At 44.6% G+C, this 18,073-nt stretch overlaps 1 protein-coding gene across 1 annotated transcript in view; it reads left to right on the top strand.

Moving 5' to 3' along the window:
- Positions 1 to 11,369: 11,369 nt before the first annotated feature.
- The window catches only part of LRCH1 (leucine rich repeats and calponin homology domain containing 1), a 170,937-nt gene continuing 164,233 nt past the window's right edge, over positions 11,370 to 18,073 (top strand). The window contains exon 1 of the mRNA XM_006209444.4: positions 11,370 to 11,981. Within this exon, the coding sequence (XP_006209506.3) occupies positions 11,675 to 11,981 (307 nt within the window). The 5' untranslated portion in view covers positions 11,370 to 11,674. The remainder of the gene's footprint in view (positions 11,982 to 18,073) is intronic.

The raw sequence follows: 18,073 nt of genomic DNA, 5'->3' as shown, positions 1-18,073 counted from the left end.
ATTTCCACTCCCCTTGACATGTGTTTATTTTTTATTGGTGTGACACTCATGATTTTAACCTTAAAATTATCTTTTAACAGAATTATTTTGTGTGTGTACATCAATATAATCAGAAACAATGTCAGCTTATTTCACTATCGTGGTTCCTTTTCCGTAACTTAGGTGCCCACAACATTAGCTTGTCAAGCTGTGTGGAAATTCTGGGCTTTCCCTAAACTCACCTGACTGACTGGCTACCTTTTAAGATTGATGTTGAGATGGTCCTTCCCTCAGGTCCTTCCCCAGTGCCACCACTGCATCACCACACATTTCCCTCCGAAATGGTTTTTTTCTATTTCTGCACAATTGAGATTCTCTAGTTATTGCTTCTGTAAGAAACAAGGAAGTAGTAAAAGGGGAATATCCGATAGCAGCCTAATTAAGAAGAATTTTAGAACTGAGTTTGCCTGCAATGCTTCACACGCCTGACTGTGTTGCGTTCTGGGGATTATTCAGGACACTGCTCCCTCCTACCAGCCCCAGGCTCCCCATCATTGCTCATAGTTTGATCCTGATCTGACTATTCAGTCATATGACACTTAAGAAATATGTCTTTGTCTGCATGAGAAGTGTTGTTAAAATACTCCTGGTAGAACGGAAAGTCGAAATTGTTGATTAAACAGTAACTCTGAGAACCACGACATTTCGGAGAAGAAAGATTTCAGGCATAAACTATCCAATCCCTTCATATGACAGATTTGGAAACTGAGTTCCAGAGAAATAAAATGTCTTGGCCACAGTGACATAGCTGACTGTGGGCCTTGCTAGGAAGAGGGCTACACGCTCATTTCCAGGTCAGTTCTCTTTCCATGACATATAGCATTTCAATGACCTTGGCCTTCAAGAACTCTAGTGAGCACAGTAGTTAATAATTATAGCACGACACGTATTATTTTCCCGAACTTCTCTGATCTTATGAAATCATGCAGTTTATAAAAGCTTATTGTTTAACTCATTTGAAGGAAAAATCAAGGGCAAGGGCAATGGTAGCAAATTGGCATTTAAATTACAGCTCGTGGAAATAAATTTTCAGCTACTACCAGGTTTTCGCTGTTGTTCTCACTAACTGGACTAGATCACATGACTGTCAAACATCCCGCTTCCTTCACTGACGAAGACCCTCCGGATAGCTCCTGGGCTCGCTGAAGTTAGGCAGGGTTGGAATGGATGTTGACCACATGTTTGTTTGCCTACTGAATTCAACAGTTAACAACTAAGAAAACAGTCCATTATTAACAGCCCTGCATTTAATATCTCTCATTTGCATTCAAATTATTATTTTTAGTTGAAAAGGAAGTTTGAGGGGGAAAAGTGGATAATATCCTGGCTTCATTTTTTAGAAAACCTTAAGCCTAGAGGCTCTTGGACTTGAAAGCCTCTTGAACTTCAAGAAAGACAAAGAAAAACAGGTATTGCTTAATGCAGGTAACTGGACCCAGTTGGTCGTGTTTACAGGAAGAGGCACATATCATTAGGAACAGCCAATGGAGAACAGCATAACCTAATCAGTATCAAGGACCTGGCAGATGGGTGCTTGCTCCTCCCCAATCTGATCACAAGGCTACCATCCGCTACCTGGGGAACGTGCACCTTTAGGTTCCCCCATCTCCACTCCCAAGTTTACACCCAGAGGTGCCAGCCGTGCAGGGTAATCCACTCGCTTACTGGTTTCCCATCTGATGAAATGTGAGGACAGAAAGTATCTGCTTCTGTTACAGAGAGCGAGTATATTCTTTTAATCACAGGCTTTGAAAGTGCCTTTCCTCTGTCATAATTCACTGTGTGACCTGAGTAATCCTGAACCCCCTGGGGATGGTGTTGAGTGAAAATCTGCTCCATATAGTATCTGCTGAACTCAATAGTAAAGCCCTTGCCTTCTGATTCTCAACCTTGCAGGGGTAAGAGGTTGTTTAGTTAGAAAACATTGGTGCCTACGTGGGAAGCAGCTCTAGGTAAATGGAAGGTGATGGATGACTTAAAGGTAGTTCAAACACACTTATGCCGTTTACTGTAAGCTGGGCCCAGAATGGGAGGAACCCCAGTCATCTGTGTTCTAGTTGCAGACTCATGCAGAAGAGATGCCTTGTGTCAGTGGGGAGTGAGCCACACACTGGGAAGCCATGCTGTTCAGGAGGGCAGGTCTGTGCCCCAGCCCACAGGCGGGGGCCCATATCCCGCTGCTGACACATGGTGCCCCATCATTAGCCAGATGGCGGAAATGCTGGAAATCTCACCTGGGCTGTGGGAAGCAATTAGGACAGGCAGGGCGAGGATCAAAGCTGGTGTGTGGCTGGCGGCCAGGGCCCGTGGCCGACATCAGCATCACCTCAGCCATCCCCACCTCTACCCGAGTGTTAGAAGAAAGCTCCAACGTCACACAATTCCCTCTGTGCCCAAAGGAAATGCCAGGGGTTCAGGACAAAAGCTTGCTGTGCATAAAAAGCGGAATAGTTTTTTGAGATTGCATCACAGCGTAAACTACTTCTCTCGAGATTTTTTTCAATCAAGGTTTGTTCAGAGTTAGAGTTGATTCTTGATCAGCCCTAGAGGTTTCCAAGAGCCTCTAATACCTTTGAAATTGTGTGTAAAACAGTGTATGTAGGATTTGATGCTCATTTTTCTGGGGAGAGGGTATAGTTCTTGTTAAAGAACCTCAAAATATCTGTGACCTCAAAATATTTTGTAGCCACTGATATAGAAGCCAGTGGACCCCCCCCCCCCAGCCTTTCTGATCATGGCAGAAAGAATCCTGAAGGGTCACTGCATGAAGCTGATGGGAGGTAACTCGTGGTTTTGTATTTTGCCTGTTCCCTAGGTACTTCTATCACCCTCCAGCTGGCCCAGGGCACACTGCCTGTCCTGTTCCAGAGACAAGTAGTGAAACCATCTCAGGTCCCTCCCACCAACTCCTAACATAGTCCTTACTCACATCAGCGCTGTGAGCCAGCACCCTGGAGGGTATCCTTTTAATAAGGTCATACTCGGGCAGAAAGCAAATGAACCATACTGATGCAAGGACAGGAGCAGACATCCCAACAGAGCAGGCCATGGTGTAGTCAGTGACTTCTAGTGTCATGAGGGACAAGGAGAACACAATGGATAGGAAACGGAGACCCGAGTCCCAGTCCACATTCTGCACTGGCCAGCGCCTAGCATTAGGCAATCCATCCTCGTGTGTTTATTTCAGTTTCCCAATCCATAGAATGGAGAAGTTAGACTAGATTCCTGGGGCCTCCCTGGCTGAGGACATGACAGTCTGTGTACAAACTTCGTGGTGGGGCCCTGTCTGCAGACAGGTCCTGGGAGAGGAACTGGTCTTTTATTAGGAGTTGGTTTATTCTTCTATGGTAAACACCAAGCTATGTGTTTTAAGGCATGTCAAATTTTGCAATCCATAGGAGGATTATAAGCAAATACATACATCCGAGAAGAAAAACACCACTTGTGGGCAGCATTGAGATTTCAGAGATGGGTTATGTGCTTAGGGCTGAAAGCCAAATATTGAGTATTTCTGATTATAATGGGGTGCCTGCTCTGTGATTGGGAAATATTGTTCATACATCTCCCTTCTCACCTGCAACCTCCAGTTCTCTCTTAGCCGGTAATATGCATGTAGATTCTTGACTCTTCAGCACATAATCCCGATGGTGTCTGAATCGGTCCTTTGGCATGTGAGTCCTCCTTAGGTCTCCTGACTTTTTCACTCCAGGCTCAGAGGAGGCCTCTGAGTCCTTTAATCCATCCTGGACTCCTTCCTTCTCAACTCCTCCCTGTCGCTGGATGTCACACCTCTGATCATTCGCTCCACCCTCACCTCCTTCCTCCTTCTGGGCGGACCGATCTGCCTTCCCTGAGGGCTTTTCTTTCTTCCACCAGAATTTCTCAGACCTTCCGTACCTCAAACACTAACCCAGTTTCTCGGCTCTATTTGTCTTTTTAGTCACTTTTAAATCTTTTTCCTTTCCCCAACCCCCAAATCCTTGGAGTAAATAGCTTACACTTACGATTTCTATTTCCTTTGCCTTCTTCTTGCCTCTGCCGTCTGGATGTTCATAAGCTGTCCTGGAACTGTTCTCTCCAAGCAAAAATTTCCATTCTCTCCTCCCCTTTGTGTCTGGCCTTTGAGACACCACAGGGCAGAGACAGCGCGGCCCTCCATCCTCATCCGGTGCTCAGGGCCCAGCGTTGACTGTGACTTAGAAGCGGCACAGCAAACCATCCCTGAGCACTGAAGCTCTGACGCCCCTTCCTCCCAGGTATTCCTCATTCATCCATTCCTCTGCACGCCCTGGGTCTCCTCATGATCCAAGCCCTCCTTGTCTCACCTCTTGTCACCAGAGCGACATCTTGGCTCGTTTCTTCACCTTCACTTCTAAATCAGCCTGCAGAGCGCTGTATCACTTCAGTCTCCCTCAGGCCCCCGACAGTTCCCCAGTGACCATGGATCCAAGCTCCATCTCTGCGATGGGTATTTTTAAAATGTAATTAATCGCTTCAGAAAGAGTTATAGATGCACAAGTGAGACACTGAAACTGAACAAAAAGGTACCAGAGAAAAAGTCTCTCTCCTCCCATTCTCCCAGTGTCTTTTCCCACGAGCACTGTCAGCAGGTTCCCGTACATCTTTGCACATCCTTGCACAAATATTCGTGCATGCCATGCTCCCTGATTGGACTACAGCTCATCACCATACGTGGGGACCTGTCTTGAATCCAGCCATTTGGGCTGGGGTTCTGTTTACCTACTGGACGTTTCTCCTGGAGCCGGGCACTACCATACATACTCCCAACCCCTGGTTTGTTTGTTTCAACCTGAGACTATCCTTGCTCTTACTAGATTGTCTGGGGCTTCTGCTGGCTGAGCCGGACCTGCAGACGACACCCCACTGCTTCCCCCTCCCACCTACACTGTGGCTACTTCGAGGGATTCCAGCCTTGTTTACCCTTCCTGCAGTGAAGGTCCTTTCTGGTCAGTCATCCAGTCTTAATCACACTAATCCTGACTTTGCTCTTTCTGCACCAACTAGAAATTGAAGAAAGTTCTAACTGGTTTGGCTTTTGAACCACAGTGGGTTGTGCTCCCCGTTGACCTGGTTTGCCAGGGGATGACAAGCAAGATGATGTTCCTTTGTTTCTGTACTACCCCTTCATCGTCTGGCCTTATTTCTAAATCTAGGTACGACCCTTCTTCAAATGATGCACTGGAATGTTCTGAGACGGAACTTGGGGTTGTCCAAGGGTTTAAATCCTATGCGCATAAACAGTGATAGCATCTGGGTGAAGAAAGCTGAATGCCCGTATAGCCAGAGCGCATTTCCTACCAAACCCGGAGCGGACAGCCACTCTGGGAGTCTCCCTCTAGTTCTGTATCTGATGAGGCTGTAATGACAGCATTGAGTTCAGAAACTATCCCTGCAATGGCATCAAGAGTCTTAAAACTGCCTCTAGGGAACATATAAATTACTGTTTTAGTTAGATGCAAAGTACCTTGATTACAAATAGGAAGACTTCTTTGTTCTTTTAAAATCTACCTAATGAACAACATGCCTAGAATGGCATTTACTGAGGAGTTTACTGAGACACTTGGCCTCATTTAAAATATTGATTTGGGGGTAAATTTTGATCTGTTATATATTATAGTTATGTTATATATACATGTGTTACATATTATGTATGTTATACATGTGTTAACATATATAACACAAGCATGCGTTATATATTATGTTATATATATATATATATATATATAATATATGTATATATTATGTTTCTCAATGTGTGGTCCAAGGATAACAGTCTTGCAAGAAGAGATTTATTGGTCAAATATACATAAGAAAAACTAGATGTACACTATTTTCTCTCTCTTGTATATTTACAATGCATGTTAGCACATCAAAGACTCTGAGAGGTCCCAGAGTAAAATAGCTTCTAAACTTTTTTACAAACCCAAACTTATTTGGCAATGAAACACATTCTATACAAGGCCTATTAACAGCTTAAAAAACTAGGTTCAGAGAGACATATACTGAACAGTGCTGCTTCAGTTTGTCCATGCAAGTTAAAAATTTATTTATAAACAAAAAATTGGTTCCCTTAAATATTTCATGTATCCATTAAATTACAAACCAATAACCTAATATGCATTATATTATAAACCAATAACAATATAATGAATAGGTGAAAATATTTAGGGAACGCATCATAGTAAAGGTATTCTCTAATCTTATTTATGACCTAATATTTACATTTGCATCTTTAAAAAGCCAGTTACTTAAAAATACACTTCTTCATAAGTTTAAGTCCTGTTAGCTGGTGCTTTTTTGTCCTTATTTCCCAGTAACTTTCCTCCGGTATCCTTTTTTTTTTTTTCCAGGGAGGGGAGGTAATTAGGTTTGTTTATTTATTTATATATTTATTTATTTTGATGGAGGTGCTGGGGATGGAACCCAGGACCTTGTGCATGCTAAGCACGTGCTCTGCCACTGAGATATTACCCGCCTCCCTGATCTTCTTATGAAACTTCTGACAGGAACCAGAAAGTCAGCTATTGATCACTGATATTTTTTTCCCTTTCAATTTATTTAAGGTGATATCAACCTCATTAAGCCAAAGAAATTCTTTTTGTTACAATCAGTTTCTCACTGAGTGGTCCAAGCTATAGTTTCCCTCATAGTTTCCTTCAAAACACTATTATGTCTCCTAAGTGCTAGGTCAGAGTGCTTTCTGCTACACAATTGGTTATAATACCTTATATATATAATTTAAAAAACATTATTTAAACATAAACATCACACAAAATTGGCATTTTATCCTAAGTCCAAGTGTATCTATGAACTAGAACAGAGATTAAAACCCATAAAATTCACTCATTCACGGACAGCTCCACTCTTGACTTTCAGAGGACGGTTCTAGAAGGCGGCCTCTTCGAGCCTGCTATCTCGATGGCCCAGATTTTGTGGTTTCTTTATTTAGCGGGAACTGCAGAGGAAAGGAGGATGTAAGTGAAGTCTCCCTGGTCTAGGAGCTAGAGCCCTGCCTTGTCTCTGGGAGAGCAGGGAGGAGGAGGCAGAGCAGGGCCTGTCACAGGGCAATAGTTGCTGTTGCTTTGCTCCCTAAGAAGTAAAAATGAGCCCTTTGGAGGGGACTGAGGATTTCTGCTGGGAGGTTGGAGTGGAGAGGGCAAAATGGCTGGATTTAGACAGTAGTCAGCTGAGAAATATTTTAAAATCCAAAGGCAGGCAATATTTTCTTTACAGATTTATGATAAATTCTGGAATGAAAATGCCTAGCAAACAGACATGGGGTGGAGGTGGTGACCCAAATAGCCCTTATGCTCTCACAGACATGAGGCAATACATTCAACTACAGTTGGTGTGAACAGAGCTTGAGAGAAAGCTTAAAAGCAGGTAGCTGGAGTTAAGTCTGACTAACTCTCTTTTAAGAGAACCAAAAATCTGAGCAAGTGGTTTGTAGGCTTTCTGATTTCACATGTAATTCAGAATAAAAAATTAATTTGGGAGCTGACTCTAGGAGCCGACTTTTTTTTTTCCCAAGTAAGAATATATTAATTTGACTAGAATTTATTATTACCATTGTTTTATTTTTTTCTACTAGGAAAAAATAGGAAAGCACAGTCTCACATTTACATACACAGTCCAAATTTATATACAATTCTTAAAATTGAGTGCATTTAGCTTTAATGAAAAACCCAGGACAGGGTCCTAATTCTTCTCAAGTTTGCCAAGCTTGCTTTGTCAGATGAGTGTTTTGGAATACTAGAAAAAAAATCTCCTAAACATGCCCAAAATAGTATTATTGATTATCTTCAGAGCAATTTACGTTGGTGTTATTTGTTGTCTTATAATACGTAAATATTTCAGTCAGACAACATTATTTATGGAACTATCTAGGGAAAAAAGTATTGAGCGCTGGCTGTCTTTGATGTACTAAAAATAGAACCGACATACCCGGATCATTTACAGATAAATATTTACAGATACAGTACCGAGAGAATACTTTAGTACTGAGAGCTTGTGGAGAGAGTAGCCAGAAAACAGTGGTGTTAATCAGGGAACATTCCTGCTCTTTTTTTAGGAAAGAGGGAACTAAAGCTGAGAGGTTGGAGAATAGTAAGGTAAAAAGATGTAAGTAAGCTCTGATTCTTCCTGCCTTGGGGGGTCAAATGCCTGTTGTTATTTGCCTAGGGGTTTGAAGTGTTTTTGCGTAAATTTTCAGGAGTAAGGCGGGTGCACTCATCTCCCTGTGGCTGGAGGGGGCTTCGGGACCATGAAAGACACACCTGGCTGACCACGCCCACTTCTTCAGCCAATGTTTTGATCTCCCTCCAAAAGAGAATTCCCAGTGATTTTCTGAGAAGGTGCTGTGGGTTGAATAGACCTACTCAAATCTGTCTTCCATTCTTAATAAGTGTGATTCTTGTAAGCTTGTTCACAACTCTATTTTCAGGTGAGCATGAAAGAGCTGAGTCTTAAATGTGGAAGAGTCTCTATGATCTTATATGTTTTCTGAGCACAAGAATTGAAAAAAGGCTCCAAAATTTTTTGATTTATTGATGAAACTGATCACTCTTCTCTTAATAGTCAATATTTTAAGCAGAGAATATTTCTATTTCCCCCATTTTCTCAATCATTTGAATTCTGTTAACTTTGTGAAATGATTGGAAGGTACTAAAGACAAAGCATGAAAAAAATCCGCTGCCATCATCCAAATAGTTTGTAAAAGATTATTTGTGGACCATTCAAAAATAGGGCTATATAGGAAAATAAGATGGAATAAAGACTGAAATATGGTAAATTAAATACAGTAATTAGAATTCTTGGTTGCATTGAAAGAAAACCAAATAAAATTGACTTAAGCAAACAGCAGAATGTCTTATCAATACATTACTGGCTATCTCAGAAAAACTAAAGATAAGGGTCAGGAACAGTCAGAATCTAGGGGTTGAACACATTCAGGATCCTCTCTGATCTTCTGAGTGTTCGATCATTTGGTCAGAAGTCCACATCTGGAATAACCAGATGGCTAGCTGGATGGAGGTAATAACACAGCTGTTACCAGAGGACTGACTATACGAATGGCATGGAGAAAGTAGAACAGGAAGAGGGTTCTGTTTTCAGAAGAAATGAAAAGGGTATTGAACAAAGCAGAGATGTCCACCTTATTGAAAAAATAGTGAAGGAGCAAGACAGCAAGAGAAAACGGCTTGTCAAGTTTCCTGACTATTTATAAATAACTAAGATCAGTTTCAAAGGTAAAGTACTCTCTCCCATTTTAAGGAAAAATTTCTTTGTTCAGGGACATCATTTACAGATAAATATTTACAGATATAGTATAGAGAGAATACTTTAGTACTGAGAAAGATGTATCAACAAATGGCAACCTGTAAAACACTTGGTCTGTTGTGCAATGCTTAATTACTAATCTTCATTGTGCACTCATTATGTGCAAAGTACTCTGGGATATGGGAAGGAAGTTACAAAGATGAATAGGTCCCTTCCTCTAATTTGGAGAAGGTTAAGTAAGCTATAATAACTAGGTCAACCTAACATAAGGACAGATTATTTGTTACAAAGCAAATTCTGAACTTATAGTCCATCATTTCCTCTAAGAAAGAATTCACGGTCTTAAAAAATTATGCTCTACAGGATGCATCACTACAATTCATGGGCCAAACTAAGTTTGCAGTCTTTCAGAAGATGTCCTCAACATTACCCTGCATGCTGATCACACTGACCACCACCTGGTTTTAGCTGAAGATTTTCAAGTGAAATTTTTTTCTGTCTCTCTGTTTCCCACTGGCTTTTTGGGGAAAGACCAGTGAAGAAAGGGTATGGCAGGTTAGTATTCATAAGTACACTTCCATTTTCATCATCATCATTATTACTATTTTCCAGCCTGGCTTTTAAGTCTGGGAGGCAGAGGGGAAAATGAGTTGGTGAGAGACGAGGTTTTGAGGGGGGAAGATACCAGCAGGTGGCGCTTGTCTCCTCCTCCGAGGTTAGAATGTTGTCTCATTCTAGAATCCTGTAGAAATCAAGGGCTACTTACCATGCGCGCAGTGTGACAGAGATCACGCCATACTTCAGATCCAGCCTTGTGCTCAGGCCATCACTTCTCTGCATTATCACTTAAAAAGCCGCCTTCCATGTTCCAAAGGTTGAATTATTTTTGCACTTGACCCGCATCCTTACTTCCCCTAGCTAAGTCGTTCATAGGGATGCTCAAGCTTTGGGTATAGAGCAAAAATAAACGCCCCAGAGAGTCGGAGCCGAAACTTCGGAAAGGAGTGGACTGTCCCAATCTTCCAGCTGGTCTGCCTTTATAGTGTCAGACGTTTTGCCGTCTTCAGTGTACCAGCGTTGGTCTGGGCAGAACGTGAATTTGCTTGCAGGCGGACACATCAGCCCCATGCCCCACAGGGCCACGAAGTGCACAAAGACAACTTGACGGTACCTGTGCGCAGGCTCAAACTCTGGCTGAGTTATGGGCTGCGGGGGTGGGGGGTGGGGGGTGTCACTGATTTTCTAACCTCTTCAGCACCACTCAGTCTGGGGCTGAGTCGGCCACAGCCAGCATGTCTTCCTCATGTGACAATGGGTTCTGTCCACCATAAAAACTATTCTGCCTTTTGAAAGTCCTTCCTTTCTGTGCCTGTAGTTTTCTACTGTCGCTCAGAAAACCTTCTGCCCCACTCCTATTTGTAGCGGAATCCGGCCCTAGAGTTTACAGTTAGGATGGCAACTCTACAGTCTGAAGTTTCTACTTTTGAATCCAGTTCCGCCTCTGACTGCATCGGTGACCGCAGACAAGTTTCGTAACTTCCTCTGTAAACTGGGGGAAACAATTTTTCCACTCATGGGGTCTCTGGATTAATAAGATCATTAATGTATACGACCTAGACCAGTCTGGCTCATTGTAGGTGCCCAAATGCCAGGGGTTGTCTGTTGGCCTAACTCCACAGTGAAAAACTGCCCCTTGTGGAATTCTGGGTCAAACAGCCAGAATAATTCGCAGAATTGAGATAACCTCTCACCTGTAACTTCACTGTTTTGCAAATCTCATCTATTGACTTCTTAGACCCCCTAAAACCTTTTGTCCCCTAAAGTCCTCTGGGCAGCAAAAAGAAACCCAGAGAGGAGTTCGGCGTCTGAATCAAAGCGACCCCCGTGCAGGTCCAGCGCCCCCATGTATCGGCATAGCCGGGCGGAGCGCAGCGAGGAAGCCGGGCCAGCGCGGCGGGCGGCGTTGGAAGGCTCGGGGCCGGGCTGACGGCTCGGGGAAGGAGGAGGAGAGAGCAGGCGGCGGAGGAGGGGAGAGCCACCGAGAGGAGGGAGCAGAGGCGGGAGGAGACACATGCGCGCTGCTTGCCGCTGCCGCCGCCGCCGCCGCCGCCGCAGTCCTTAGCTTCCCGGGGACAGGAAACCTTCGAGACCGAGCTGCCACTGCCGCCTCCCCGTCTGCCCCCAATTCTACGCGCCTGCCACACCCTCCTCCCCTTGTTCCAGCATCTTCGGTGGAGAACTGCAGGGACCCGGGCCGCCGTCTCCCGCTCTTGGGGGAAAGCTCTGACCCCCCCGCAGGAGCGGCGGGGCGGGGTAGGGGGGGGCCCGGGAGAAGATGGCGACGCCGGGAAGCGAACCCCAACCTTTCGTCCCTGCCCTGTCGGTGGCTACTTTGCACCCGCATCATCATCCCCCCCACCACCATCAGCACCACGGAGGAACTGGAGCCAGCGGCGGGGCCGGAGGAGGCGGTGGTGGCGGCGGCGGCAGCGGGGGCTTCAACCTGCCCTTGAACAGGGGGCTGGAGCGCGCGCTGGAGGAAGCGGCCAACTCCGGGGGTCTGAACCTCAGTGCCAGGAAACTGAAGGAATTTCCCAGGACCGCGGCCCCCGCGCACGACCTCTCGGACACGGTGCAGGCAGGTGAGAGAGGGCTGAGGGCGGGCAGTGGGTATGGGTAACTGTCGGTCTGTCATGCCTTCACCGACGCGGTGGCCAGTCAGAGATCTGGCCTCGCTGGGGGTCCAGCGGCCTGTGCTCTCCCGAGTAAGGGACCCGCGTGGGCGGTCCGGCCTTGCGGCGCCTGGAGAGCTGGGGTGTGCCGGCCGCTGCGCCCGCGAGTGCGCGTGTCTCCGGCTCCCTAGCCCGCGGCGGCCGCGCCGGGGAAGTGACCGCGGGGCTGGAGCTTGCGGGCGCGCCGCGTGCGCGCAGTGGAAGCGGGAGGTTTCAGGCGGCCACAGCCGCTTCCTGGGCCCCGCGCGGGGGCTGGGGACCCGGGCGCCGCGTCTGCGCCTCCGGCCCGGGCAAGCCCTCTTTGCGTCGAGGCCCTGCTGGGTAAACCCAGACAAAGGTGGCGCGCCCTCCGCCGACCCGTGGGCATCAGCGCGGTGCCGCGAGGCCCCCTCGGCGACATCTCCGACCGATCCGACAACTTGGTGCCGACTGCGAGGAGGTGCCGAGGTTTCCTCTTCCTGCGCCTGTGCGAGGAAGGAGCCGTTCTGATGGTCGCGAACCCGAATCGCAGCCGCTTTGCAAGGCGGTCTCCCTGGTTCCTAGCCTCTAGCTAACCGCCCACGCCTTTTGGTTCCAACCATCGAGGCCACCTAGTTCTCAGTAACCCGATCTTTGCGGGGGCCCTGGAAGGAACGGCATGGCATATTTTTTTGAAGAGTAATTACAATGAGCCGGTTTTCCTCTATGAGCCCGACAAGTTGTAACTCGCGCCAAAGAGCATACAGCGTTTTCAAGTTATGTCATGTGTTGACATATTTCTGAGACGTCTGCTTTCACTTTGGTAGCTGGAGTTACTGGAGCGGGATCTATAAACAGGAAGGAGGGTGGTGGAACGCGATTCGGGCCTTGGGATCCCTACGGAACTGACTCGGTTCCCGACCGTCCGGTTTCAGCTCCTTGGGGGAAGGTTTGTATCTTGGCAAGCGCCCTGCATTTCCCAGAGCAATGGGCGCCCCATTTTGGAACCACCGCCAAGACCTCCAGGCTGTCATCACATTACCAGCCGAGTGTCAGACCCCTTGGATCCTGGATGGCTTGACTGTCAGCTCCAGATCTCCTGCGGGAAGAGGGGTGGGGGAGGGAGCAAACAGTTGCCTTTTGGAGCTAGGTCTCCTGTGCTCCTCCCCCTTAATTCAATACTCATTTACTAAGAGTCCTAATGAACATTTTGACAGATCTCTGAGTTCACCAGAGGCAAAAGGGCTCTTCAGGGTCATTAAACTTTGTAATTTGGATTCAGGGGTAGTCAGGAATGGGCAAAAAGGAGGGAATTTCCAGAGCTGAGCTGTCAACAGCTGGGGAGTCTCTTGATAGGACCTCTTAGTTGCATTTTCTCAACTAAAGTTATTCCAAGAATGGCTTGAATCATTAACTTAAAAAAATTCCATTGTTAAGTTCTTCCCTTTTGCCATAGAGCCATGAGCTATGGGAGGGTTGGACATGACTGCAAAAATGGAGCTGGCATGACCAATAGTAGTATGTGTTTGTACATTGGCCGGGATGTGCGTTCACAGTTGTTCCTCTGCTTCAGTTATTATTATTTTTTTGCTCTGCTTCAGTTATGCTGACGTTTCTTTCCAAAGATGAGTGAACTTGATGTGTCTGCTTTGCTGGCATTTCTTTGAGAAGACGGGTGCTTTGAAAAGCAGAGACCACCTCTTTCAGTTAAGACCTTACCATGGGGGGCATGTGTGGCAATGCTTTAAAAAGATTCCTGTTCTCCTGTCTTGCTTGTTTATGGCGAGCTTTGGTTGGGAATTCTGCAAGTTTGTAGTTGCGAACCTCACTTGCATATGTCTGACACTCAGAAAATTCTAACTGGTGAAAACGTGTAGACTTAAGGTTAACCTGTCAAAAAGGCAATTTAATTATGGGAGGGGGAATGGCATGAAAGTTTGTAGAACGTTAGGACAACCCTGATAAAGAGTATTCAGTACAGCCAGTTATTTTTCCTGAATGAAGTTTCAGTACGCCAATATGTTAAAGAATTGCTTTTGTAAAACATCTTTGCCTCAGGTCAAAGCTGAGTGTAAACCCAATGCATTCTGCCCTTTGTTCTAAAGAAGTATTTATTGAGCACAGTTCCTTATTTGGAAGAGCAAAACTCAATATAAAGCAAGAGTTAAAATTATGTCCAGTTTGCACAGTGTTGACATTTCCTGCGTATAAAGAGTTCTAGTAGAGCAGAGAGTATGAGTAATAACATATACAACAAAGATGGTCGTTTCTCCTGGGTTAATATTAGTTTACAGAACATCTCTTCAAATCAGAAGGGCACTGGAGATCCTTAAAGACCTAAGATGTAAAGTGGACTTTTTCATAAATTTTGTAAGACAGGGAGTGACACAGAAAGCTGCTTCTCACTGTGCAGTTGTATAACACAGGCCATTTGGTTTAGGCCTTGTAAAAATAACTCTTATGGCCGCCGCCTAAAGCAGAAGTGCACTCTTGGGCAGCGTAGTTTATCTGAACTGAGCTGAAAACCAAGATGTAAATACAGAAATACAGAGGCCCTGGGCCACTCAGTAGATGTCTAAGCTCTGTCAATCTAGTGCATACACATTTTTCATAGGGAAAAATTACCTTTGAGGCCCTCCCCTTCACTTTGAGCCTACTGGTTTACTCGTATTTGAGTCAAAATAGTTTGGTGTCAGGGTCTAGTCTTTTTGCAGGGGAGAAGGGGAGAGAAAGGCTGCTCCACGCAGGTGTGCTGGCACAGTGACACGGGCTGAGTGGGAGAAGCCGAGATGAAAGAGCCACGATTAGCACTGGGTGTGTGCTCCTTGCTGGGTTCCGAGTACTTTATCTGCATTTTCCCGCCCAGTCCTCGCTGAGGCCTCTTCATATCCTCATAGATGGTCGGGAAGAGTCAAGTAATAGATGCTCAAGGTCATCTCCCTTCCTAGAGGGTGAACCAGGCACTGGACCCTGATGGTTTCACTAGAGCGTGCATGTTTTTGCCCATATTCCTATTAAACAGGGAAGAGGAGGCTGTCTGGAGATTCATTCAGCCAACATTCATTCCGCAGGTACCTGCCAAGCACTGCCAAGTGCCAGGCACTGTTCTTGGCACTGGGGGTACAGCTGTGACCAGCAGAGAATCCCTGTACCCCTTCTTAATGGAGTTTTCATTTTCTTTCGGGGGAGTGGAGTAGGCAGATAAATGAAGAAGTAGATTTTGCAGGATGAGTAGGAAGAGTTACAGCATTGTTGCACTATCTGATGACTAGTAATAAATAGTAACTGAAGTGTAAAATTGGGGCCGGATACAAAGATGAACACAAATATGTGCATCAGGAAAGCAGTCTTTTTTTTTTTTCCCCTCTTGTGCTGATTTATAAAGTACCGTCATTTGGGGATAAAGAAGTTCAAAAGGGTGTTTGTATGACTGAAACAAAGCAGATTGCAAAGAGGAGTAAGAAGAAGAACGAGTCTGTCTCAGACTATTTGCAGGAGGTCCTAGAATATAAAAAGGAAGCCCTTGGATTTGGTGTGCGGAACAGTGTTGAAAGTAGGTCTCATTAAGGAGAGGGCGGAGTGTGTCATTGCCAGTATCTTTTCAAGGTGGCTGGAAGCAGGAAAGGTTATCTGGGAAGTAAAGGGCTTGCCCGGGCAGGAATATAGAAATGCAGCAGGAAAAATACTCATCGCGGTCCTGTATGTGCCAATGCGGGCTGTTGTAGGAAATGCAAAATGTAAGCCAAGACAGGCGTGCGTGAGACACGAAGTGACAGGTCCAGGAAGACACGGGAGCCTCAAGGCAGGTCAAGGTGAGATGCCAATAGCATAGATAGATATTGTCTGCAAAATTCAGAGGAAAAGTCCATTTCAGTTGAAGTGATTAGGAAAGACTTTTATAGCAGAGGTGGAATTTGGGTCAGGTTTTGTAGGGTGGCTAAGGTTTTGGATGGGAATGCCCATGAACATTCTGCGGTTGGAAAGATGGCTTGAATGTGTGGAGTGGGAGCCTGACAGCCTAAGATCTGCTGTGAATAAAACAGGAAGAGAGGCCACTTGAGCCTGTGCCCTAGTCATATCCTCCCGCCCCGCTGTCGCCATGTGATGGGGTAACAGAGCATAGGACTCTTAGGGCTCTTTGAGGATACTGGGGATGGTTGAGGTTTGCGATAGGTCAGCCTGTGGGACTAATGCCCTAGTTGGTCTGAGTTACCTCTCTCAAATGTTCACAGATGCAAAGAGTCTTCTCTGAGATTTGCAGGCAGGCTTATCTGCTGAAGCCTGACTTCCTGCGTCCCAACACCATCCTAATCCTCCATCAGCTGAGTGCTTGGGATATTAGCACTCTTTAGGCATTGGGATGTGCATAGGACTTGACGAAATCTATTTGTTCTCAAAGACAATTCCGTAATTTCGGTTCTAAAGACTTTTCTTTGCAAATATAATGAGACTTGAAATCACATGTGCTTTCTTAGAACATATGTTCTTTTATAGTTCTGTCTAGTTTCAAATTATGTTGCTGCCGTTGAATTACATTTATTAATGATTGTTGTAATGATCGTTTATTGTGATAGTCGCTGCCATTTAAATGTCTATTCATTACATGTATTCTAACTACTCCTCTGTTCATAAACAATAAGTCATACCCTTTTCCTTCCTATTATTATTATTTTTTCTTGTTGACCAGTTTCTTCCTTGTTAAGGTGTCGAGGATTTCTAATAGTAAAAGATGTTAGAACTGCTAAGACTCTGTATATATGGTGGCTCTGAACCATGTCCAGATGTGCTTTTCCACATTTCTGTGTGTGACAGAAATGATCTCCACAGAACAAACTTCTATTCTCATTGCTTGCATTATAGGATGCTCTTTATTATAAAGACAGGAACACGTTATTTATGTTTCCAGAATAATAGCAGATAACCATAGGCCACAAAGCCTCTGGGAATTTTTGATCTGTGCCAGTTTATAAAGGTCAGCCCGAGGTTTGACCTGCATCATGGAAAGGATTCCGCTGGACAGTTTGTCAGTCCTTGCAACATCTTATCAGATTTTTGTTGAGCATATGTTATTAGGTAAAAGTTGGGCACACCCCACTTTTTAAATTTTTTTATAAAAGTATTGACTAAGAATTTTTTGGGAGGTGTTCTGTGGCAAACTTGAATGTTTCATGCTGTGGTTTAGCAATTGTTTGGTGGAAGCATTTTTAAAAAAAAATTTTTAATCTTTGTCTTTTTTTTTTACTGAGTTATAGTCAGTTTACAATGCTTTGTCAATTTCCAGTGTAGAGCACAATTTTTCAGTCATACACGAATACCCATATATTCATTCTCACATTCTGTCTCACCGTGAGCTACCACAAGATCTTGTATATATTTCCCTGTGCTATACAGTACAAACCTGTTTATCTATTCTATATATACCTGTCAGTATCTACAAATTTCAAACTCCCGTTCTGTCCCTTCCCACCCTTCTCCCGTGTCTTTGTCTGATTTACTTCACTTAATGTGATAATCTCTGGGTCCATTGATCCATGTGTTTGGTGGAAGCATTTAAAAGGTCTTGAAATCCATGTCGGTGTTGATCAGTGCAGAGGTCAATTTCCTTTTGCTCGCGCTGTCCTGCTGGTGTGACCAAAGCTTTTTCTATCCTGTTACTCAACTTCATCATTACTTATTTAAACATAAGTTGTTTCCTTCTTTTCTGTGTACTTTTCTATTTTTCCCCTTTTCCTATATCTATGGGTATATCTATATATCTGTATTTATAGGTATACCTGTATCTCTGTGTAAATTTTTAGATGTGAATTGCTTAAGCAGAAAAGAAAACCCAACTATATTTACATATCTGATACCTTTATTTATGTATAATTTATAGGAAGTCTAGAGGCATTTGTTATTCCGATAATTTTTTTACTGTATGAGGTTTTTTGCACCAGAATTTTCATTTGCATGTAAATTTATATCGATAGAGATAGGTATAAAAACTTCTTAAGTTTAGGTTTCTCTTACCCAGCCAAAGTCATCTGTATTGGCTGTATTGGCTA

The sequence above is a fragment of the Vicugna pacos genome, chromosome 14 (assembly GCF_048564905.1).
Source record: "Vicugna pacos chromosome 14, VicPac4, whole genome shotgun sequence".
In the NCBI taxonomy this organism is placed as follows: Eukaryota; Metazoa; Chordata; class Mammalia; order Artiodactyla; family Camelidae; genus Vicugna; species Vicugna pacos.
The sequence above is the reverse complement of the archived record's forward strand: the minus strand, read 5'-3'. Positions and strand labels throughout refer to the sequence as shown.